This window comes from Dipodomys spectabilis, unplaced genomic scaffold, assembly GCF_019054845.1.
Source record: "Dipodomys spectabilis isolate Male_0828 unplaced genomic scaffold, ASM1905484v1 ptg000001l, whole genome shotgun sequence".
NCBI lineage: Eukaryota > Metazoa > Chordata > Mammalia > Rodentia > Heteromyidae > Dipodomys > Dipodomys spectabilis.
Genome location: NW_024870678.1, coordinates 31824690 through 31848834, shown reverse-complemented (window position 1 = coordinate 31848834; position 24145 = coordinate 31824690). Strand labels below are relative to the sequence as shown.

Genomic DNA, 24145 nt, shown 5'->3' with positions numbered 1-24145 from the left:
CTGTAGATAGCAGACAAATGTCAGATTTTATTGGCAAATCCCCCATGATGCCATAATTGGTGTCCTGGTGCTGGCGCTGTGGTAATCTAACTGTTTAGCCCGATGTCCTTCCCAGCTGCAGGCAGGAATCGGAAGAGCAGGTCTCAGCCTGCTTTTCTCTCGGACTTAGGTTGCACATCTCAAGGAGCCCACACCGACCTGTCAGGAGCGTTCACCGTGCCTGTGGTTGCTGAACTTTGATTCGGTGACTCATGCCCCTGTCTCCTCCTGGCCTTAGGCTGGTGGCTTGCTTCCTTTCCTTTTATTTTTAACTCAAAGCCCAGCTACCTTTATAACCAAACGTGACTCTGTACAGCAAGTGGCTTCTCACAGGAGTGTGGCCGGGCTGGCCGGCCTCCCCTCACTTGAGCCTCCCCTGTCAACTCACTCCCACCCCCCAGGGGCCCAGGCCCTGACTGGCAGGAGGACGTCTGCCAGAAGCAGGCATCCATTGAAGACTCCCTGCTGGTGAGTGCTGGCAATCAGCCATCAGTCAACATGGCAGGACTGCAGACTTCAGCCCTGGGGTGGGCTGGGAAGCAGCAGACCCTGGGGGGGGGAGGGGGAGGGAGGGAGGTGGGCAGATTAGAGAGCAGTCCTGGAGGGAATGTTTTCCTGGACTAACTGACTTCTCAAACTTGGAATTATCTGAAGAGTTCCAACTACACAAATAAGGGAAGCAGTCTTTAATTTATTTTTTGGGTGCCATCTTTATTTGATCATTATTTTAGTCAGGATTTGGTTGGGGTCAGGGACAGAAAACTCTTCCATTTAAGCCAAACCTCTGGCTACTGTCTTTACAGTTACTTCAAGGCCATGGAGTAGAATTCATTTTACCCCATTTCTGTGCTCACAAAGGTGACCGCGGGTCTCCGTGTTAGTCTGGCGGGGTCTCTGTTCCTTGCCTGAACGCAGAGCAGGAGTGTTGGACAGTGGCCCCTCACCTCATCTCCTCTGATGGCTCCACAGGCGCTGAGTAGAATGCAGGAGAAAGCGAGCTACCTCTTAATCTGATTGTGGTAAAGATAATTTGGGGCAATTCCCTGCTGTCATAAAACAAAACCTCAGCTTTGCTCCCCACACCCCAGATTGTGGATTTTCTCAAGGCCAGATGATGCCATCTTGGAGTGCCAATACTGGGTAGGTATAGGTAGGTCAGAATGTACAGTAGAGTCATTCTGGGATATGCATTATCCAGAGGGTAATATCATGTGACCCCTAGTGACCCTAAGTAACCCACAGCAGCGATGAAAAGACCAGAGGACCTGTGTGCGAAGAAAACAAAAGGCCATGTTCTTTTTTTTTTTGTCTGTTGTGGGGCTTGAACTCTGGGCCTGAGCGCTGTCCCTCAGCTCTTTAGCTCAAGGCTAACGCTCTACCACTTGAGCTACAGTGCCACTTCTGTTTTTCTGGTGGTTTATTGGAGATAAGAGTGTCACAGACTTTCCTGCCTGTGCTGGCTTTGAACCGTGATCCTCAGATCTCAGCCTCCTGAGTAGCTAGGATTACAGGCGTGAGCCACCGGCGCCTGGCAAAAGGCCATGTTCTTAATAGCACTTGTCACAGTAGCCACAAGGTAGAAACAACCCAAGTGCCCACTGGGCACTTAGATACTTATACTGTGTGGAGTATATACCTAGGGGAGTATTATTCAGCCGTGTGAAGAAGGAACGCCTAATACCTGCTACAACATAGATGAATCTTGAGACATGATGCCAAGTAAGTAAGTCATGACTAAAGGGCAAACACTGTATGATTCCACTCATATGTGATCAAAAGGGAGATCAGGCCACACGCTGTGGCTCACACTTATAATCCTAGCTATTCAGGAGGCTGAGATCTGAGAATCGTAGTTCCAAGCCAGCTCAGGCAGAGAAATCCAAGAGAATCCAAATAACCAGCAAAAAGCCAGAAGAGGATCTGTGGCTCAAGTGGTAGAATGCCAGGCAGCCTTGAGTGAAGAAGCCAATAGAGAGCATGAGGCCCCGAGTTCAAGCCCTGTGGGCTGGCACACACACACAAAAGAATTCCTAGAGACTGTAGAAAGATGGTTCCAGAACCTGAGATCAGACGCGGTGGGGGGTGGTATCAATGGATATAGACTTTCACAGGTCTGAGTTAGAGGTGAACATTCGGACACCGTGGAACTGTACATTGAAAGTGATTCAAACTCAAAATACGTTGTTCTATATTTTACCCCCATTTAATTTTGTTAAAAGCCAATCTTATAGACTGAAATCTTTGTCTCTTCGTTACTTTACATGTAACTGAAAACAACAACAACAACAAATCAAGCAGACAGGACAGCTGGTTTCAAGGCGGGGAGGGGGGGTGTCTGGAGATGTAAGGGGAACTTTCGGTTGACACTGGGTGAGCCACAGTCAGGAGTCCTTTCTCCTTATGGTGTCCACTCCCAGTGGAAGTCCCTCGTGTGCATTTCTGTGGAGTGGGCACCTGGTACCCAGAGCAGCCCTGGGGACAGGGGCTGGGGCAGGGACAAGGCGATCAGCACGTTGGGGCCTGTTGTGAGGCCTTTGGGCAGTCTGTCACTAGGAGGCGCCCTCCGGCCTGGGCCAGAGGCAGCGTGGTTCTTGGGGCCTCTTCTGTTGAGCAGCTCTGGGACCCTGGGTAAGTCATGAAAACTTTTCTTGTCTTCATTGTTCTCACAGATGGTGCAGCATGAGGCAGGAGGGCGAGTTTCCACTTTGCGGGGCAGTTGAGTATCCAGAGACAGTATCATAGGAAGCGCCTTGTCTCTGAATTTCTGGGCTGGTGAACCTACTACATGGCCACGGCCCTCTGTTTCTTATCCCTCTCTTCCCTTCCTTCACTTTCATATTTCCTCAGATCTTCCAGTCAGAACTTTCTAGACTTTTGGGGTCTTCAACTTGGGGCTGGGGCTGATTCCAGAAAAATCCATCTCATGCAATTCCCTTGTCTAACCCTCTTCTTCCCCTTCTTGGCTTCTGTCTGTTAAGTGGGGCTCTGACTCGTGTGTGTGTGTGTGTGTGTGTGTGTGTGTGTGTGTGTGTGTGTGTGTGTGTGTGTGTGTGTGTGTGTGTGTGTGTGTGTGTGTGTGTGTGTGTGTGTGTGTGTGCGCGCGCAAGCCATTTCCAGCTTTTTTGGGAGGTTAGAGGAGATCAGAGTCTCTAGGACTTGATGTCAGCTTCCTGAGTAGCTAAAGTGGTAGGTGTGAGCCACTGGCACCTGGCCTTGGTCTCTGACTTTGAACTCTACCAGAAAGTCTTCCCATGGGACTGTCACCATGACTAGTAGCCCAAGGGTACAGAGTTGGGGTGCTGACCATCACATGAGCTCATGAGGCCTCTTTGCAGATTTTTATTACTAATCTTTGCTGCTTGTGACTTCCAGTCAAGATTGAGGAAGAACCCTGAGATGAAGTTGTTCAGACTCTCAGGTTTTAAAAATAGAAAAGCAAAGCAAGCAGCTGGGGAGTCGCTGTTCAAGAGCCATCCCATTCCGGGGAGCGTTGGCATGCAGGGGCCAGGAAGGCTCCTCACAGCTTCCTCTTTCTTTATTTGGGAGAAGTTTGTTCTAAAGAGAGCAAAGTTGATTTTCTTTATTTACTGATGATTCTGGGGTTTGAATTCAGGGCTTGCAGATGCTAGGCCACACCCCCAATCCTTTTTTACTTGAGTTATTTTTCAGAGATGGTCTCATACTTTTAAACCTAGTCCAGTATGAGACTTTACAGGGGACAAGTCACTATACCTGACCTGTTTGTTGAAGGCTCTTGCTAACTTTTCTGTCCAGGCTGGTCTTAAACTGCAATCCTCTTGATCTTTGCCTTGGGGGTTATAGGCATGAACCACCCCATCCAGCTCAAAGTTGATTTTAAAGTTCTAAAGGAGAAAAAAAAAAAGATTCTGAATTAGGAAAATTCTGCTACTTTCGCCCTCTGTACAAAACAGCTGTCCTGCCCCACGCAAGTCACCTCTGAGAAGCAGCCGCGCTGCCCGCCCATCCCTGCCAAACACCCACGTCTTCCTTCATTTCAGAAATGTTTCTGTTCTGTCACACCTGAATGCAGAGTTACAAAATAAGCCTAGACTCACCTCACAGCTGTTCTTTGGTGACCAAAGAGAAGTCACCTAGTTGCTTCTTTTGTTTTCCATTTCTGGAAGAACAAGACGTTGCTTCTATTCTGAGCAGCTTACAAATGACAAATTATTTGTGGGACCTACTAATTACCAGCCTCTACCACTTGTCATCTCTACTCTTCCCTTCTCCGTGCCTCAGTTTCCTCTCTCATCAAAGGAGAACCCTTGTCTCTCTCCTCCCACCGGGAGCCACTAGAGCTTGAAGGAAGAGATTTTGTGTGAAAGTGATAGGCAACCACAAAGTCCACCAGATATAAGCTTTCATGTTCCTAAAGTCTGTTACTGTCTTCATCTTCTTTTCTCTCCCTTTCTTCCAGAGCGGAGAGGTGTGTCGGTGGTGGTGGCCACCATGAATGGGCCAAGGAAGGAACTTAAGGCCCATTTTCCCTGTGTAAGCCAGGAGCCCATATTATCTACCAGGGCTTCCTGAACAAATATTGCAGGCTAGGTGTTGGCACTATGAAATCCACTATGTCAGGGTTCTGGAGGTCTGAAGTTGTGGATCAAGATGTCAGCAGGGCTGGGCGCTGGTGGCTCACACCTGTAATCCTAGCTACTCAGGAGGCTGAGATCATGGTTTGAAGCCAGCCTGAGCAGGAAAGTCCATGAGACTCTTATCTCTTCTCTCCAATTAACCACCCCAAACCAGAAGTGGAGCTGTGTGGCTCAAAGTGGTAGAGTGCTAGCCTTGAGCACAAAACCTCAGGGCCAGTGCTGAGGCCTTGAGTTCAAGCCTCATAACCGACAACAACAAAAAGATGTGGGCAGGGTTGGTTGCTTTGGCGGCCGCTCTCCTGGGCTTGTAGGTAGCCACCATCCTCCAGCATCTTCCCGGGCCCTTCCTTCGTGGGTGTCTGTGTCCACATCTCCTGTTCTCACAAGGATTCTAGTCACTGGATGAGGGCTCACTCGAATGGCCTCATTTTAAAGGCCCTGTCTCCAAATAGGGTGGCATTGTGAGCTTCTGGCACTAAGGGCATCAGCATAGGAATTTGGGTAGACACCATTAGCTCCCTACAGAGACTTAGAAATGTCCTTGGCCTATTGTAGGCGCAGAGAGACCTGCTCAGCCCCTGCACTGGGCTCTGGTGGGCTCAGAGGGAAGGGCCTGAGAGAATGATCTGCCACACTCAGCCTGATGGAAGCTGCTGCAGGCTCCGTGGCCACGCTGAGCAGCGGAAAATCCCGGAGGGGAGCAGGGTTAACGTGATTATTTCCTGACAGAGCTGGGAGGGAGGCATGGGCACACAGTTGCCCTCTGTCACCGTGGCTGCTGGGCTGCTTAGAAGATGTCTGATGAATGCTTTTCTTATCTTTTCTTTTAAAGCACATGTCCGTGGGCTTCGCCAGGAAGAAGCTGGGGACAGAACCCATACATACCACATACTATGGAGCGCAAGATGGAGTTCTTCCAGAAGCTGGGTTACAGCCGTGAGGACGTGGTCAGGGTGCTGGGCAAGCTGGGTGACGGAGCCCTGGTCAACGACGTGCTGCAGGAGCTGATCCACACAGGTAGCCGCCCGGGGACCCAGGAGGGTCTACTCAGCAGCACGGGGCCCCTGCTGGTTCCCAGGGGCTCCTGTGGGGCCCTGGACTCTGCCCAGCGAGCACTGGAAGAGGATGATGGCGACCTGGCCAGTTCCCTGCGGCCCATAGTGATCGACGGCAGCAACGTGGCAATGAGGTAGCTTTCCTGAGGAGGCCGGGGCTGTGCTATTCTCAGGAGCCCTGAGAACCATCTTTCTATGGCCCAAAGAGCATTGAGTCAGTCATTTATTATTTATTTACTTATTTACTTATTTGGTGCCAGTCCTGGGGTCCAACTCAGGGCCTGAGTGCTGCCCCTTTGCTTTGTTACTCAAAGCTAGAGCTCTACAACTTGAGCCACAGCTCCATGTCCTGGGGGGTTTTGTTTTTGTTTTTGTTGGTAGTTAATTGGAGATAAGGGTCTCATGGACTTTTCTACCCAGGTTGGCTTTGAAACTTGATCCTCAAATCTCAGCCTCCTGAGTGGCTAGGATTACAGGTGTGAGCTACTGGGACCTGGACTGGGCTTGGACTGGGCTTGGACTGGGCTTTGGACTCTGATCCACCTCTCAGTGGCTGTATGAATTCAGCAAATTGCTGAGTCTCTCTGAGCCTCTCGTTGTCTGGAGCTGTGGGTTGGGGTGGGGTGGTAACCCGGAGGAGCGCAGGATCAGGGGTTGGTTGTCCCTTTGCTCTATCACTAGCTAGCTGTGTGACTGCAAGATGGAAAATGACTTGAAAGCACTTGGTACCACTTCTGTGTCATTGGACCCTCCCCCTGTCTGCCTCAAGAGTTCAGCATCTGATGGGAAGAATTGGTTGAATCGTCTCTCTCTAGCCATCTGCTGTGGGGCTGGTGGGGGTGTGAGATGCTGTTACCTTGTTAGATTTGGGAGAAGTGTCTGGACCCCTCCTCCCTCTACCCCCAGCCCCCCACCCTGCTACCAGCTGCAGATGTGGCTGTGTGACTCTGTGTGGCTTGGCTTTGTGTGTTTGGGGATTTGAACATGGCGGTGTTACCATGCCTAGTTTGGTTGAGCTGTGCGGGGAAAGATTTCCCACAGATTCCCCTGGCTGAAGGCAGGGCCAGTTGGGAGTGCCCAGAGTTGCATCCTCCTAGTCCTGGGCTGCGCTACAACCAGGCAAAGGGCAGAGTCATCGGAAATGGTTCACTCATAGCTGAAAACACACATGCTTTCCTGTTTAAATAAGCAAGTTAGCGGCAGGAATTCAGAACAGCGGCTCTCAGCGGCTCTCACTGTGTCCACAGGTAGGCTGGGGGTTCTCCTGGGCCTTGAGGCTTACTTTGCAGAGCGGAAGTTTGGAATAGTTCACTCAGGTATGCACCTGCTGCATGTTGCGTCAAAGAGCATTTGCTTGTGTGTGTGTGTGTGTGTGTGTGTGTGTGTGTGTGTGTCCTTGAACTCAGGACCTTCTAGCTCTTGGTTAGCTTTTGGGTTCATAGTTGGCCACATCTCCCCTTCTAGCTTTTTGCTGGTTAATTGGACCTAAGAGTCTCTTGGATTTTTCTACTTGAGATGGCTTTGAAACCTTGATCTTCAGAACTTAGCCTCCTGAGTAGCTAAGATTCCAGGTATGAGCCACTGGTGATGGGCTTACTCCATTTATACCCAGCCAGTCTCCTTGGTGTGGAATATGCCAACAGACAAGAGTCCTTGCTTCTCCACCTTACCCCACAGGGAACAGATACAGAAGCCTGTGCTGTCCTGCGAAGTTCAAGACCTCTGGCTTGTTAACAAGACTTTTAAAAATTGAGTAATCTCCGAGAGGGGTGTAAGCATGGGGAATCTGTCCTTTGAGTGATTCTCTTTCACTAGGGACCAATCAGAAAAGGGCTTTGGATAGAAGATAATTACCATGTATATCAAAGTCCTTCCCAGTCTGAGATGATTGGAGTTCTTGAGTTCCAAATTGGAACATTAAAGTGGTCACAGAATACCAGCTTCTCTCTTTGGGGCCAGAGAATATCTTTGGAACTTGTTATAACAGAAGTCCACCGGAGGGCTGTCTTTTGGTGGAGGTCTCTGCCGTGGCCTGGAATTCAAGATTAAGCCACGTGCTTTAGTGCGCATGAAGTGCACTGGGTGAATCCATTTGGTCTGCCACTTCCACTCGCAACTTCCTTTAACCGTTATGAGCTTAGTCCTTTGCACTCACTCTGTGTGGCTTATAAAGGGAAATCATTACTGAAACTTCCTGCCTAGATGTTTTGACACACTTGCTGCTTATAAAAATACCTCAGCCAACCAGACTGTGTTCTCTGTACACACACACACACACACACACACACACACACACACACACACACAAAATATCCCTGCCCCTCTACTCCCTGTCCCCTGGGTTGTAACAGTTAGGGAAAGGAGACAAATTGCATAACCACTTAATTGTGGGACTTCATTTGCTTCCTTCAAAAGTAGGCTATGGGAGAGAGTGGGGGCCTAAGGTCTGCCCCCTTCCTGGCCTTTCTCCCTGCAGTGATGTTTACAGTGTTGCCCACTGGGAGTTTCAGCAGGATCCACGGCCCCCAGAGCCTGCTGGATCCTCAGCTGTGGAAGAGATCCCAGCAGAGGTTAACCCTCTACAGACCATGGATAGTTGAAAGTCCAATGGGCATCTCATCACCGGCTGACCTTAGACTTCACGCAGCGTTGAAAGGGCCTCCTCCTGAGGTTTGCAGTGTTTCACAGCCTTGTCCTCTGTCTTGATGTGGACACTGCTGTTTGCGTGCTGTCTGGCTCTGGGGGAGCTGGAAGATCAAGTGTGACGTGGGTCGCTTCATGTGGCTGCTTTTGGTAAAACCCGGTGTCCATTGCTTGCTGTGTCTCTGTCCTCAGGGCTGTGGTGGCTGTGCCTTGGCTTTCAGAGCAGCAGCCTGGCTTTTCAGTAACTTTTTTTCCCTCATTGTCTTCACGAAATTGTATTTCAGTAGCTATTATTATTATTATTATCTTTTTAGTTTGCCGATCTTGGGGGCTTGAACTCTGGGCCTGGTCACTGTCCCTGAGCTCTTTTTGCCCAAAGCTAACACTCTACCACTTGAGTCACAGCGCCATTTCCCACTTTTTCTGTGACTAACTGGAGATAAGAGTCTCCTAGACTTTCCTTCACTGGGGTCTGCTGGTGCCAGGCCTTGTTCCTACATGGCTGGTGCTTGTGTGGTGGTGCATCGCATGGCCCTGCAGGACTCACAGACCCTATATAAGGGCCATCCCTCTATCTGCCACTTTGTAAAGAGAAGGTGGCTCTCGCTGAGAACCCGCTAGGAGCTGTCTGGCAGTGTGCGGGAAGATCGTGGGTTCTCAGGAGCTGCTGTGAGCACATGTCTTCGGTGGACTCCTAGGCCCCCAACCTATTTTGCATTCTGTAGGCAAGTCTAGAAGAGGCAGCATGGAGGGAAAACACCCAGTGATTTCACATCCTCTTCTTGCTCCGCAGTGGGGCTTCGTGCAATGTGTTTGGAGCACATTGGCCTTTTTCTTCAGGTTTGATGTTTTCATTTTAAAACCTAACAGACTGTTTCTTTTGGAAGGAGTTGCCCAGAGATGGGCATCCAGGCTGGATCTGTACTTTGGTTTACATATGACTTCTCAGGGAGGTAGGAAAGAGATTTTTGAGACAAAAATTAAGCCAGTTTTTGAGATAAAGGTATTATTGTTTTGAGAGAGAGGGTCTCCCTGTCTAGCCCAGGGTGGCCTCAAACTTACCGTCCTGCCTGTCTCCTGAGTGCTGAGATTATAGGTACCTATTATCATACCCAGCCCAGATAAGGTCAGACTGGCCTCTGAGCCTCTAGATCTGTTTTGATTAACTTGAGCCTTGAGCCTCTTCCTAGGTCCTCATCCATTTCTGCTCTTATCATCAGTCAGGGTGTCCAGAGCAGCGCCTACTCTGCCTCTCTTCCTCTGGCCTGAGCTGGGCAGAGATCTCATGCCAAGGCTCAGAGTGGTGACAGTTACAACAGGGCCGTTTCAACTGCCACCCATAAATAACAGCAGAAATAGCACCAGCCCTCTACCGCACCGACCCCTGAGCTCCCGCCTCCATTTCTCCCATAGCCTTGCTTCCTGCTGGCTGTTTTGGGAGCTCTTCACCACTTCAGGGCCTTCTTGGGAACCGGTCAAGGGTACAGTGGTGTACAACCAGATTGTGTCATTTCTCTGAGTGACAGCCCTAGCCCGCTTCCCCTTTTCAAAACCTCAGGGCTCCTGTTTCCTTTTCTCATGGCCTTCTAAGCCAGTTCCCAGTGCATGTTAAGAGTTCCACCAAGGGTCCTCACCTGAGCAGGAGCTATTTAGCCAGAGGAGCTGCCCTGGGGGCCCCAGGGGTCTTGAGGAGGCGGGAGGGAGAGCTGGAAGGTGGCAGTCAGGGTCTGGTTGCCTGGAGAGCAGAGCGCTGGGTGCGTTGCTTTGCTTCAGTTTCAAGGGATCAACGGAGGTGAAGGTCACTTCTGCAGGAGCTTGTGGCAGTGATGGAATGAGACTGAAATGTGCCTCACGGCCCGGCAGGCAGAACTCTCTGCACCCGTGGGCGCTCCCAGGAGCGGCAGGGATGCCTCCCCATATGGGGCCTTCTAAACCAGTGCAGAGAGCCGGCATGGACAACTTACGGTTTGTCCATTTCCCTGTAGGTGCATGACTCAGGTCCCCTCTCCCTTCCCCCCAGCACTCTGAGGCCCGGTGGAGGCCCTTACTGGACTCTGCTCCAAGTGCTCTCCCCAGCAGCAAGTGTTGGTTTATCCCTAGGCCCTCTGACAGCCCACCAGGCCTGCGGGCCTGCGAGAGGCCGATGATGGTGATGTCTGGGGATGTGTTGCCTCAAGGCAGACATGCAGGGCTAGGATCACCCTGAGGCTTCCGGCCTTGCAGGCTGTACTGAAAACAAGGCTCATGTTCCTGACTGCACCGTGTTTCTACAGGGCCGATCAGCTGGTGAGCGGCCGCCTTCTCCCTCCAAGTCCTTTCCTCTTTCCTCCTGGGCTAGCAAGACCTCGTGTCCCAGTCCTTTTTCTTTCCCACAGCCCCTGCATTAAGGTATTCGCCCTGTGGTTTGTGGGAGTCTCCTGGCTCAGCCTGGATGTCTCCTCTCAATGTGGAGAACCCCAGACCTGGCGGCCATGCCAGGCTCCGCATGTTTCCCCCTCCCCCTACAGCCTGACTTCCAGCTGGACAGCTTAGTGCTTCCAACTACATCCTTCCTTGGCTTTTTTTCTTTTCTTTTCTTTTCTTTTTTGGTCCGGTCGTGGGGCCTGAACTCTGGGCCTGGGCGCTGTCCCTCAGCTCTTCAGCTCAAGGCTAGCGCTCTACCACTTGAGCCACAGCGCCACTTCCGGCTTTTTTCTTATGTGGTGCTGAGGAATCGAACCCAGGGCCTCAAGCATGCAAGGCAAGTGTTCTACCACTGAGCCACCTTCCCAGCCCGCTTTTTTTCTTTTCTACTTCAGTTGTGGGACTTGAACTCTGTCCCTGAGATTTTCAGCTATACCACTTGAGCCACTTCTGGTTTTTCTGGTGGTTAATTGGAGATAAAAGTCTCACAGACTTTTTTGCCTGGGCTGGGCTGGATTTGAACCTCGATCCTTAGATCTCAGCCTCCTAAGTAACTAGGATTACAAATGTGAGCCTCTGGCGCCTGGCTCCTTCCTTGTTTTTGTTTCTGTGTCAGTTGTGGGGCTTGAACTCTGGGCCTGGGCGCTGTCCCTCAATTCTTCAGCTCAAGGCTAGGGCTCTACCACTTGAGCCACAGTGCCTCTTCTGGTTTTCTGGTGGTTTATCAGGGATCAAAGTCTCATGGATGTTCCTTCCGGGGCTGACTCTGAACCGTGATCCTCAGATCTCAGCCTTCTGAGTAGTGAGGATTACAGGCATGAGCCATCAGTGGCCAGCTCCTTCCTTGTTTTTAAAAACCTATGTCTGTCTTAGTCCCCAGAGAAAATAGCAAGGGTGGGTCATGGATGACTTTGTGCGGGCCGCAGGCAGACATGGTCAGGGCTCTCAGGACGCTGCTCAGAGCCTGGCCTGCCTCTGCCTCCCCTCCGCCCTCTCCCTGTGTGGCAGCCACGCTGCAGTCTTGGCCCCTGGACCACCCATGTCCTGCCTTACCACGGTCTTTCCAGACGACTATCCCTGCTGCCTACGCGGCTCATCTTCTCAGCACGCTTTTGTTCAGCCCTAAATAATGACCAGAAAGGCAGGGGGAACACAGCGGCGAACTAGGCAGTGGTGTGGTGCTGTGAGAATCCAAGAAGTCAGGGGACACCGCTCCCAAGGACATGAACACACAGCTGAGATTTGCAGGAGATGTAGGAGTGAATGAAGCCAAGGGGGAAGGAAGAACTGGTGCAAAGGTCCTGTGGTGAAGGGGTCAAGGTTGGTGTGATAAGGGGCTGGAGGAAGCAGAAAGATCTCGGTCTGCTGTCTGTCTCCCTTCCCTGCAAAACACCGGGACCCCACTCCTCACCACACTCTCACTTCCTCCCTGGCAATCGGTTATTTTTGTCCACATTGTGGCTTCTACTGTTGCTCAAACTCTAGGCAACGAGCCCCAACTGTTACTGCTCACGCCTCCTCCCTGAAGCCGTGCATACCCACCTGGCAGTCACAAAGCTTCCCCCTTCCCCAACCCAGCGTGCCTCCAAGACCAAACTTGTGAGTGACATTCTGTTTTTAACCCGATCTGCCTTCAGAAGTCCTGTGTCCGTGAACAGCCCCCATCCAGCCATGCCAGAGGTCTGAGCAGCCTCAGTGCCCTCATTCACCCTCCACGGCTAATCAGAAATGGAGCTCTGGAGATGTGCCTTCTACATGGCTCTCAAGCTCACCCACGTTTCCTCTCTTCTCTGGCACGGGCAGCTCAGTTCCCATCACCACAGCTTCTTAGCTGGCACCAAGCCCGCTCTGGTCCCTTCCAGTTTACTGCCCTCTGTGCTGCCAGATGAGGCCCGTGCGGCTTCCGTGCATCATCACTGGGTCTTAGGGCGAGCAAGGGTTTGGTCTTGTTCAAGAAAGAATTCAAGGACACACCCGGGGGGAGACCAAAGCAGAAGCAGATTTATGAAAGCTAAGCAAAGTCAAAGCAAAAGCAAAAACACACATCTTCCAGACAGGCGAGTGGAAAACCTCAAGAAGGATGGCTGCCCCGGGGTGTGGAGGGGGAGTTCTGAGGCTTCAAGCCTTTATTGGGGTCTGCAGGCATGGGGGTGCGCAGTCCTGGACAACCGGAGACTGGGTATCATCCACTCCTTCTGCATGTTGGCTGCAGGAGCAGCGAGGGGGTTCTGGGTCAGGGATGGCCAGACCAGTGCTGTCGTTCACAGGCTGTGGGGCTGCAGGTCAGCAAGGCTCTGCCATTCGTTAATGTGAACAGACCAGGCTGTGATTCCTCATGAAGGCCTAAGCCAGGGTTCTCAGCCTCCAGGTGTCCATAGGTCCTGCCAACCCCTAGATCACTAGCGCTGCTCGTCTACCTCTGATGGAATCCACTGTGGGCTCGTGAAGGAGATGGCCCTGGAGACCTCTCTCTACCCTCACTGCTCATTGATGTGTCTGGTGGGATTTGTAGGGAGCTGGCCTCCTTGTTTGGGCCTTGGGAAACCCCGTAACACATTCATGACCATCTCTCAGGATGAGAGCAGTTCTGCAGATGGCTCCACCCATCCATTCCACATCAGTCCATATTGGCTTTGGTTAAGGAGATGACTGATAGTGAATCCTTAGACAGTTTTCCCCCTCAGAACCAGAGTATGTCTCACAGTTGCCTGGTCACAGTTACAGGCTGTAGTTTCTACAAATACATAATTTGCTAGAATATATTACTTTTTAAATTAATCTTCTTGTTTTGGGCCTTTTATTTGTTGGACAAGTGCTCTATCAGCTGAGCCATCCCCTCAGTCCTTTTTTTTTTTTTTTTTTTGCCATATTTGCTTTTCCTGAGACTGACCTCAAACCGACCTGTTATTCTCAGATAACTGAGATTACAGACACACATCACTTTGCCATGCCTGTGTGTTAAATGGGGCTCCCGCTAACATTTTTGCCCAGGATGGCTTCTAATCTTGGTCATCTTGACCTCCTGAGTAGCTGGATTTACAAACATGCACCACTGTGCTCAGCCAAGAATGCTCTGGGTTAGAGTCGCCTGGGTCAGAATTGTCTGGGTCCATCTTGATCATCTTGTAAGATGGCCGTTAGGCACCTTTGTCATAGCTCTGCAGATTTCTCTGTCTTTCTATCGTAGCCATGGAAATAAAGAAGCCTTCTCTTGCCGGGGAATCCAGCTGGCTGTGGACTGGTTCAGGGACAGAGGACACACGTACATCAAGGTTTTTGTCCCATCGTGGAGGAAAGAGCCAACACGTTCGGATACCCCCATCAGAGGTAGGCTGGACCAGGCAAACGTGTTGGGGTATGGTGCACTCTTCCTGGGTAATGCCCCCCACAGTGGCAGCTGGTTAGTCTGGGCTTAGTGGTATCCCCTCCTCAATGTATTCAAGTTTCATGGGGCCCTTCATCTTGGCTTAGCCTAGCCTCTGGCACAGAGATGTGCTCAATGAATACTCTTGACTCAGCGAATGGCTAGATTATCTTTAACTGTGAGCCATTAGGTTCCAAAAATAATTCTCCCATAATTTTTAATACTCTGAAGAAAGATTGGATCTGTATTCCTCCTGTCAGAGCCAATCAGATCTGAAAGAAACATTCATTCGGCCAGGCAAGGGTAACTTTTTCAGTACTGGGGATGAAGCCCAGGGCCTTGTCTATGATAGGCAAATGGCCTTCATACTGAACTAGATCCTCAGTTCTATTTCAATTCCTAAACCAGGAATAACTAATCAAACACAGTGATTTAAATAAATAGGTTGTTTGGTTTTTTTCTCCCAATTCTCTTATAGCAAGATGTCAGAGGCTAGGCCATTACCAACCCAGGTCAGCAAAGTCAGCCATCAGAGAGTCGACCTTGGGGCCACTCTGTGTTTCACATTTATTTATTTATTTACTTACTCATTCATTCATTCATTCATTTTTGTTCTGGTCCTGGGCTTGAACTCAGGACCTGGATGCTATGCCTGAGCTTTGTTTGTTCAAAAATGCTCTACCATGTGAGCTACAGCTCCACTTCCCCATCTTTTTTGGTAGTTTTTGGAGATAAGAGTCTCACAGACTTCCCAGCCTGGCCTGGCTTTAAACTGTGATCCTCAGATCTCAGCCTCCTGAGTAGCTAGGATTACAGGCAGGAGCCACCAGTGCCCAGCTCCATTATTTTTTTATTTTAAAATAAAGTAATATTCTTGTCTTATGGATACAATATCTTCTTGGGCATTTGAAAAATGTGCTGTTAACTTCTATAAATTATCCTCTGGGATCAGGTCTCTGTTCATCTCTGTCTATCTCTGTGTCTCTTGTCTGTTTCTGTCTCTCTGTCTCTCTCTCTCTGGTTTTTGTCCAGCAGTATGGTGATCTGTGTTTGTCAGTTTTTATTGTGAATAAAGAACATATAAACCTATGCAAGTGCCAGGGGGTTTCTGTCCCTGCATATGGCTGCGTCCCTGAATAGCAGGGCTCACCACGAGTGCTGGCCGGCAGCCCTGTGGGGAGCAGGCAGGCAGTGGGTGCTCTGTCTGCCACGTTTTCCAGTGCCAGAATGAAGAGGGTTCTGTTGGAGATCAGCACAGTGGCAGCCCTCTTTCTGGCTGGCTGTGTCTTCTCTTTCTTCATAGTGATTGGGTAGGCGATGAGCATAGGTTGGTTCCCTCTGAGTGAATGCACTGCTGCGCGCACCTCGGCCAGGCCCTGCCCCAGGGAGTAGCACGCAGCCTCCGGGGAGCTTGGCTCCGGCCTCCGCCGCCAGCCTCTCTAGCACCACTTGGCAGGGTTGCTGTGTCTTCTCTGCTTCCTGTCTTCTGAAACTTCTCACAGACCTGAGTTTGCTGCTGTCCCCAAGTCCACTTTTGATATGATTGTGGGGCCCCTTTGCATTTCTTCACGGTCATGGCTTCCGGATTGGGGTGGGAAGGAAGGGAGTGCATGCTCACCTTTCATTCTCCTCATGAACCAGCAACTGCAAACAACTTTTATCATCTCAACGGGAGACTCGTGCCTCCAGCCATTTGGTTGTATAATATGTCATTATGATAGGGAGCAAAGAGTAAGAAATTATTTTATAGTAGGAAAGGAATTTTAAATAAGCCACACAGAACAAAAGATAAATAACTTTTTTTTTTTTTTTTGTCTATTATGGGGCTTGAACTCTGGACCTGAGCACACTGTTCTTGAGCTCTTCAGCTCAAGGCAAGCACTCTACCACTTGAGCCACAGCACTACTTCCAGTTTTCTGGTAGTTAATTGGAGATAAGAGTCTCACGGACTTTCCTGCCCAGGCTGGCTTTGAATCTCGATCCTCAGATCTCAACCTCCTGAGTAGCTAGGATTACAGGCGTGAGCCACTGGCGCCTGGCTTTGATAAATAATCTTGACTCTAGTAACTTAAAAAAACCTCTTCATTAACAGATACTAGAAACAGGGAGATAGAGACAAAGAGAGGGAGAGATACTAAAACTTGGGCAGGCTATACATAACATATGAACCAGAAGTAAAAAAAAAAAAAAAAAAAAGGACAATGAACCAATGGAAAGATGACCTAAAGCATGAATTACCTTGTGCAGAAAACATAAATGGCAATAAATATGTGCAAAGATGCCCAATCTCATTAATAACAAGAGAATGCAAGATAGAACCACTATAAGAGGCCATTCTGTACATACCAGATGGCCAAAGTTCTTAAGAGATGCTCCCTGGGGAGTTCCCTGGGCTTCTGTCCCAGGGACTTAGACACACTGCTGACAATGAATACATGGGTCTGGCCAAGCCTTGCCCACCGCATGGTGAATGAAGAAAGCAGGTGTAGAAGGGCAAGTATGGGGTGGGGCCCGGGGGAGAGGGCATGGCTCAAGTGGTAGAGTGTGAGCAGCAAGTGTGAGGCCCAAGCTTCAACTCCTAGAATATAGCTTACAGCATGATTCCAGCTGTGAAAAATCCAATGTGTAAGCACACTGAAATAGTCTTCATACACACACATTAAAAAAAACACAAGCAAGGATCCTATAAACATTATGATTAGCACAACTTGGGTTGTGTTAATGAGAAAAGACTGAACTGGGAACGGTAGCAGGCACTGTTCACGCAGGGCCCGCCTACTTCTCCAAGTTTATGGATGTTTAAATTGTACTGTGTACCAGGATGCATTATGTATTTTTTTAGGCAAGTGCTCTGCCTTTTCCTTCTTTCTTTCCTTTCTTCCTTCCTTCCTGCCTTCCTTCCCTTCTTTCTTCCTTCCCTCCATCCTTTCCCCTCCTTTCTTCTTTTTTGGGAGGAGGTACTTATGCTAGGCAAATGTTCTAGCACTGGGGTACACCCCCAGCTCATTAGCACACCCTTCTACACAGTCTGTACATCATGTCATGTTGCAAAGGGCCATCACTTGAGGGAAGAAACAATTTATGAAGACTATACTGCCAGGCACCAGTGGCTCACGCCTGTAATCCTAGCTACTCAGGAGGCTGAGATCTGAGGATCACAATTCAAAGCCAGCCCGAGTAGGAATTTCTGGAGATTATTTCCAGTAAACCATGCACAAAACCAGAAGTGGCTCTGTGGCTCAAGTGGTAGAGCACTCACCTTGTTCTGAAGAGCTGAGGGACAGTGCCCAGGCCTATGCTGATATTCTATCTGAGTTCTGAGTCATTGTCATGTGTAGAAGAGATTTATATTTTTGTGTCTCAAAGGTAAAACTAAGGTCAAAGAGTGGCCCTCCCTTGCTAGATGCCGATGGTTAGCCCCTGACAGGAAGGACCTTGCCATATCTGTACATGCTGACCTGTCTACCTCCTTCTTAACTTGTGCAAGAACTCGCACGCCCCTGGGCTTATGCAATCTGCTTGTGATACTGTGGGATAGGTAAAAAGGTGTATTATTATTATTATTTGTCAGTTGTGGGGCTTGAACTCTGGGCCTGAGCGCTGTCCCTCAGCTCTTCAGCTCAAGGCTAGCGCTCTACCACTTGAGCTTTCGGTTTTCTGGTGGTTTATTGGAGATAAGAGTTTCAAGGACTTTCCTGCCTGGGGTGGCCTTGAACCGAGATCCTCAGATCTCAGCCTCCTGAGTAGCTAGGATTACAGGCGGGAGCCACTGGCACCCAGCGTAGAGCGCACCTTCTGAATCCTGGACTCAGTAGACTCCTTTTTTTCTGTGCTAGGCATTGAACTTAGGGCTTTGCACTTGCACCTCCAGTCTTTTTGCTTTAAGTTTGTTTCCCAGATGAGGTTTCATGCATTTACCCATGCTGTTGTCAACTGAGATCTTCCTACCTCCCCCTCCTAAGTAGCTGGGATTACAGATGTGCACCACCATACAGGGCTTACAGCTCTCCCATATTGAGGGTATCATCCTCTGGACTGTGTCATCAAAGGCACAGGGCAGACACTCCGAATCTCTGTGCTCTCAGTCTGCTGCAAAGTCAGTGACAGTGAAAGAAGTGAACCTCTGGGAGACTGGGAGCACCGTCGTTTCTTCCCCTTTCCGGAACCCTGCCCCCATCTTGCTGGCTGCGGCAGAGCGGGGTCTCAGGAATGGCTAGGGGGCTCCCTGGGCTTGGTCAGGGGTCCTCCCCAAGGCCCTGAAGTGGGGTCTCTGCGTGTGATCCCAGAGCAGCACGTGTTGGAGGAGCTGGAGCGGCAGGAGGTGCTCGTGTACACCCCGTCCCGCAAGGTGAACGGCAAGCGCGTGGTGTGCTACGACGACCGCTACATCGTCAAGGTGGCCTACGAGGAGGACGGCGTCATCGTGTCCAATGACAGCTACCGCGACCTGCAGAGCGAGAACCCCGAGTGGGGGTGGTTCATCGAGCAGAGGCTGCTCATGTTCTCCTTCGTCAATGACAGGTACGGGCGGCATGCAGGGTGCGGGGCGGCATGGAGGGCGCGGGGCAGCATGGAGGGCTGGGCGCAGAGCCGGCATGGAGGGCGCGGGCCGGCATGGAGGGCTGGGCGCAGAGCCGGCATGGAGGGCGCGGGCCGGCATGGAGGGCGCAGGCCGGCATGGAGGGCGCAGGCCGGCATGGAGGGCGCGGGCCGGCATGGAGGGCGCAGGCCGGCATGGAGGGCGCAGGGCCGGCATGGAGGGCTGGGCGCAGGGCCGGCATGGAGGGCGCAGGCCGGCATGGAGGGCGCAGGGCCGGCATGGAGGGCTGGGCGCAGAGCCGGCATGGAGGGCGCGGGCCGGCATGGAGGGCGCAGGCCGGCATGGAGGGCGCAGGGCCGTCATGGAGGGCTGGGCGCAGAGCCGGCATGGAGGGCGCAGGGCCGGCATGGAGGGCTGGGCGCAGGGCCGGCATGGAGGGCGCAGGGCCGGCATGGAGGGCTGGGCGCAGGGCCGGCATGGAGGGCGCAGGCCGGCATGGAGGGCGCAGGGCCGGCATGGAGGGCGCAGGGCCGGCATGGAGGGCTGGGCGCAGGGCCGGCATGGAGGGCGCAGGCCGGCATGGAGGGCTGGGCGCAGGGCCGGCATGGAGGGCGCGGGCCGGCATGGAGGGCAGGGCGCGGAGCGGCATGGAGGGCGCAGAGCCGGCATGGAGGGCGCGGAGCGGCATGGAGGGCGCGGGCCGGCATGGAGGGCGCGGGCCGGCATGGAGGGCGCGGGCCGGCATGGAGGGTGCAGAGCCGGCATGGAGGGCTGGGCGCAGGGCCGGCATGGAGGGCGCGGAGCGGCATGGAGGGCGCGGGCCGGCATGGAGGGCTGGGTGCAGGGCCGGCATGGAGGGCTGGGTGCAGGGCCGGCATGGAGGGCTGGGCGCAGAGCCGGCCTGTCCTCACCATTGGGCAGCCCAGGAAACACGCGCTGGCTCGCTCTCTCAGTTTCTCTTCCCCTCAACCCCAGTACTTGTGCTCTCATCTAACTTTTTCCACTTAAGGCTGGTGCTCTACCGCTTAAACCACACCCCCACTTCTGTTTTTTGCTAGTTAATTGGAGATAAGAGTCTTAAGGACTTTTCTGCCAGGAATGGTTTACAACTTGAATCCTCAGCTCTCAGCCTCCTGAGTCGGCAAGGTTACTGACTACTCCCTCTCTTCTTCTTATTTTCCCTTCTTGAACGTTGTTGTTGTTGTTTTGAATGCTATATGGGCGGTGGGCTGTAAAGACCTTGACTGACTGGAATGGAGTGTGCTCCCGGCTCTTGGCTCAGATGGACAGGCGAACCTGTTGGTTTGGCTCCTTAGACCTGGCCCCTGGGTCAGCTCGGCCCTGGACCTATCAGACATCTGCACCACGGGAATGGTGATCTGCACACTGATCTTGGGGTTGCCAGGCAGCAGGTGCTTGGGTAGGGGTTGCTGGGGTGAGGCTTGTCGGCTGCTGGGTCCCTGGCCCCGTGGTGCTGGGTCTGCACTGTCCGCTGGTGAGGCTCCCGGCACGGTCCTCCCCCACTCCCAGCCCTACAGTGAGGAAGGCAAAGATGTCCTCCTGAGCCCCAGGACAGCTGCTGGGCGACAGTCCCGCCCCCCCCCCCCCAAGTAGGTAACCCTCACTGTCACTTCCAGAGACTCAGGGCCCGCGGCTCTCAGTGGCCAGCTTAAGCCTAGAAGGACGTGGCAAGTCTGGTACCTGTGGATTCCAGCAATGCTCATGGCGGGCTGGAGGGTCGTGGCTGCTTCTGGCCTGGTGACACCAGGGGCCTAAGCCAAGCTCCCATGCACTGGCCTCGGCCGAGGGCGGCCAGAAGCAGGACCTGCCTGCTGCCTGAGCGAGCGAGGGCATTGCCCCGTGTCCCGGCCACGTCCCCAGGGCCCTCTTGGCACTGGTCCTGCTCCTGAGAGACCAGGACTCAAAGCCACTGGGACTTCTAATAACTGTAGACGGCGGCTCCTTGGATTCTTGGTCAGGGCCCAATTCTGAAGCCAGAGACGCAGCGGGGAGCCGGGAGCTGAGCCCTCCAGGGACCAGGAATCACCCAATTGCCCCCAGGTCAGCAGGATTCTGACTTTTAGGGAGACAGTAACCCATGGAAACAGCCTCTCCCATGTATAGGGTTCACAGGCCTCCTCCAGAACCTCTGCACTGCTTAAACAGGTCTCCTGGGAACAGACATTTTTATGTATTTATTTGTTTATTCACATCTCAGCCTCCTGAGTAACTAAGATTACAGGCATGAGACACCAGCGCCTTGCCAAATGTATTTACTTAAAATGGTGGATCTCGGCAAATGGGAGTTTTCCTTCCGAAGGGCTGTTTTCTCTTTGAGCTTGGAGTATACGTTCCTATCCTGTGCCAAGGAGAGGGAGTTGCAGGCAGGGGCAGGCAGCCCTGAGCCCCCGGGTTTGCAGAGGAGAGGAGGGTCTGCAGACCACCAGCTGAGGTGCTGTGTGCCAATGGCCCAAGCCTCGGCTTCCAGGAGGTGCTGTCAGCACTGACTCTCCCATGTGATGCCCAAGCCAAGTGTGGCATGGCATGTGGACACAAGAGAGCATGCCTACGCTATGACACCTTCTAGGAGCTATGAAGCCAAGGGGGTCCCGATGGGTTGTGGGAAGCTGGGGACGCCCTAGGGATGATGTCCCTTTTCCTGGAGGAAAATCACCCAGGCAGTAGGCACAATGCAGAATTCTGATGAAGCAGGTACTTTTGGACTCAAGGCTAGTGCCTTGAACCACAGCTCCACTTCTGGAGTTTTAGTGGATCATTGGAGATCAGAGTCTCAGGGACTTTCCTGCCTGGGCTGGCTTTGAACTGTGATCCTCAGATCTCAGTCTCCTGAAAAGCTAGGATTACAGGTGTGAGCCACTGGTGCCTGGCTTCATGGGTACACTTTTTTTTTTTTTTAAGGCATTGCTAGAGCTTTCTGGGCCTGCGTTGAACACGCCCTGGCAGCTCCTGGATGGATGACCCATGCTTCAGTGGGTGGCTTGGGCCTGTCCCCTCAACCTCCATCCAGATGCCATTGACTCATCTCTGGTTGTTCTTCAGATTCATGCCTCCTGATGACCCCTTGGGCCGCCGGGGACCCACCCTGAGCAACTTCTTGAGCAAGAAGCCGAGGCCCCCAGCGCCATCCTGGAAGCACTGCCCCTATGGTGGGTGGCACTCAGGCATCGCAGGCTCTGGGTTCTAACCCCACATTGTGTCCTTAAATATCTGTGTGACTATGGAGAGGAACCTAAGCTCTCGGGGCTGCAGTTTCCTGACAAGGCTCCTGGAAGGATGAACTGACATCCTAGACATGGTTGCCTGGCCTGGGTGCAGCGTGACATGGAGAGCCAGGCTGGGTCTGAGAAGCAGGAAAGCTGTGTGCCCCCAGCCTCAGGGCTCAGCCTCTTCACCTGACCTCCTTGTACCTCATGTCCTCGTACTATCCCCTCTGTCCCCTGACCTTTCAGACCTGACCACCGCAGACTTTGGTATGGGCTATCCATTAAGAGTTACAGATTAGGCTAGGTGGGGTGGTTCCTGACCGTATTCTCAGCTATTTAAAAGGTGAAGTAGGGACTCAGGGCTTGAGCCCAACCTTGAGAAAGGCCTAAGGCATGGCTCAAGTGCTTCAGCATCTGCCTTACGAGCTTAAGGTTCTGAGTTCAAACCCTGGGGGTGAGGAGAGTTAAGGATTTGATCACCGTCAACCTTCTGGTCAGCTCTTTATCTTTGGCAAGTCATCTTGCCAAGGTCTTGTTTTCCACAAGGCCTCGCGTGACATTCAATGTCACTTCTCGCTGAGTGTAAAGTTATGTTCAGGCTGGCCCAGGCTGCTCCCTTTGGAACTCCAAAGTGCCTTAGTTCAGATCTCTTACTGATCAGCTCTATTAGAACACCGCACAGGAAGAGAACAATGGTTCACACAATGGAGGGAAACAGAGGCAGAGCTAGAGGCACAATCCAACCCCGCGAGCACCCACACCCTGCCCCCAAGCTAGTCACATCTGTAGGTCCCTGAGGAGATAGAGGCTGGAGGTCACCAGATCCAGAGATTTGATCTCAAGACTCTGGTCAAGGGGGGGATCCTGGACAGATGGTCACACTGCTGACTGAAGTATCCCAACTTCCTGGGACTGGTGAGACTCGAACCTATGATCGCTGAAAAGAGTCACTAGCACTCAGTCAATCAGGCTAAGAATCTTTTTTATCTGTGGTGACTGCTTCCCATGATATCAGAACAGTGAAGACCGGCAGCCAAGCCCTCTTGCAGCAGGGTTTTGAAGGGACAAGCAGGTCACACACAGGTGGCAGTGTAGGTGATGACAAGCAGGTTGATGGAAGCAGAACTAGCAGTTAGTGATCACAAGTAACAATGAAGCAAAGCAGCGAGTCATCAAAGCAAAAGTTGTATTTCCAGGCTCACCCTTCCTTGCATTCCCGGGTTAGCTGACATTTATCAGAACACATTCCAAACTTATCACACCACCAAGATCAAACCACCTTCCGGGATTCCCACTCTTTCTGAGTTTCATTGTTATTTACGGCTCTTAATTTGTTCAACTCCCTCCTCTGCTCTGAGTCTCTACCTCTGAGGATTTCCTTTAAGAATGAACCCGGAGTTTCTCTCTACGAAGAGCTTCTGCCTTAGATGTCTCCCCCTTTTCTTCTTTTTCTTGGTTCTGACATTGACCTGGGCTCACTGGTCCCTCCTGTGCCCCTTCACCTGCCAGTCTGGTGGCACGAGGGCAGTAGAGTCTGGAGTGGTGGTGGGCTGGGTGTCTGCAGGGAGGGATCCCCACGGAGAGGGGCCACGTGGGTTCTTCCGTGGGGACCCCTCAGGCCCCCCCCCCACCCAGACTTCTCTCTGCCCCACGGCTCTTAGGCAAGAAATGCACCTACGGCATCAAGTGCAAGTTCTCGCATCCGGAGAGGCCGAGCCGCCCGCAGCTGTCGGTGGCCGATGAGCTTCGTGCCAAGACGCAGGCCCGGCCGTCGGGTGCAGCCCCGCCGAGCCCCCGGGAGCCCCGCGCGCCCGCCGAGCCCCGCGCCGAGGACCTGGCCACCCTGCGGGGCAGCTTCTCGCGGCTGGCCTTCAGCGAGGACGCCGTGCGCAGCCTCCAGGCCCCGCCGCGCGCTCCCCACCGCGGGCTGCCCGCGCCGTCCGGCGCCGCGGCCGCCCCCAGCCCGGGGCCGCTGGGATCGGGCCCGCGATCGGGGCCCCCGGCCCCCCGCGCTCTCCCACCCCCCCGCCTGCAGGTGCAGCTGCCCCGAGGTCGACGGGGCCCCGAGGACGAGGACGCGCCCGGGGACTCGCTTGCCCGGCGCGGACCGGCCGGCGAGCGCCTGCTGAGCCGCTGGAGCTGCGCGGAGCCCACGTGGGGCGATGGCGCCTCGGGTGGATCTGCGGTCCTCACCGCCGGAGAGGAGAGGGACGCGCGCGCCCGGGCGCGCACCGGCACCGCCGCGCCCCGCGGCGCCGCG

General features: G+C 52.7%; 1 protein-coding gene across 1 annotated transcript; it reads left to right on the top strand.

Annotated features, from left to right (window-relative positions):
- Positions 1-367: 367 nt before the first annotated feature.
- Positions 368-24145, top strand: Zc3h12d (zinc finger CCCH-type containing 12D; the record flags this gene model as incomplete). Its single annotated transcript, XM_042678387.1, has 7 exons — positions 368-507; positions 1009-1179; positions 5488-5844; positions 13944-14083; positions 18408-18642; positions 21722-21828; positions 23547-24145. Coding segments are annotated over exons 2-7 (1467 nt in total), but the record flags the coding sequence as incomplete, so codon positions are not given.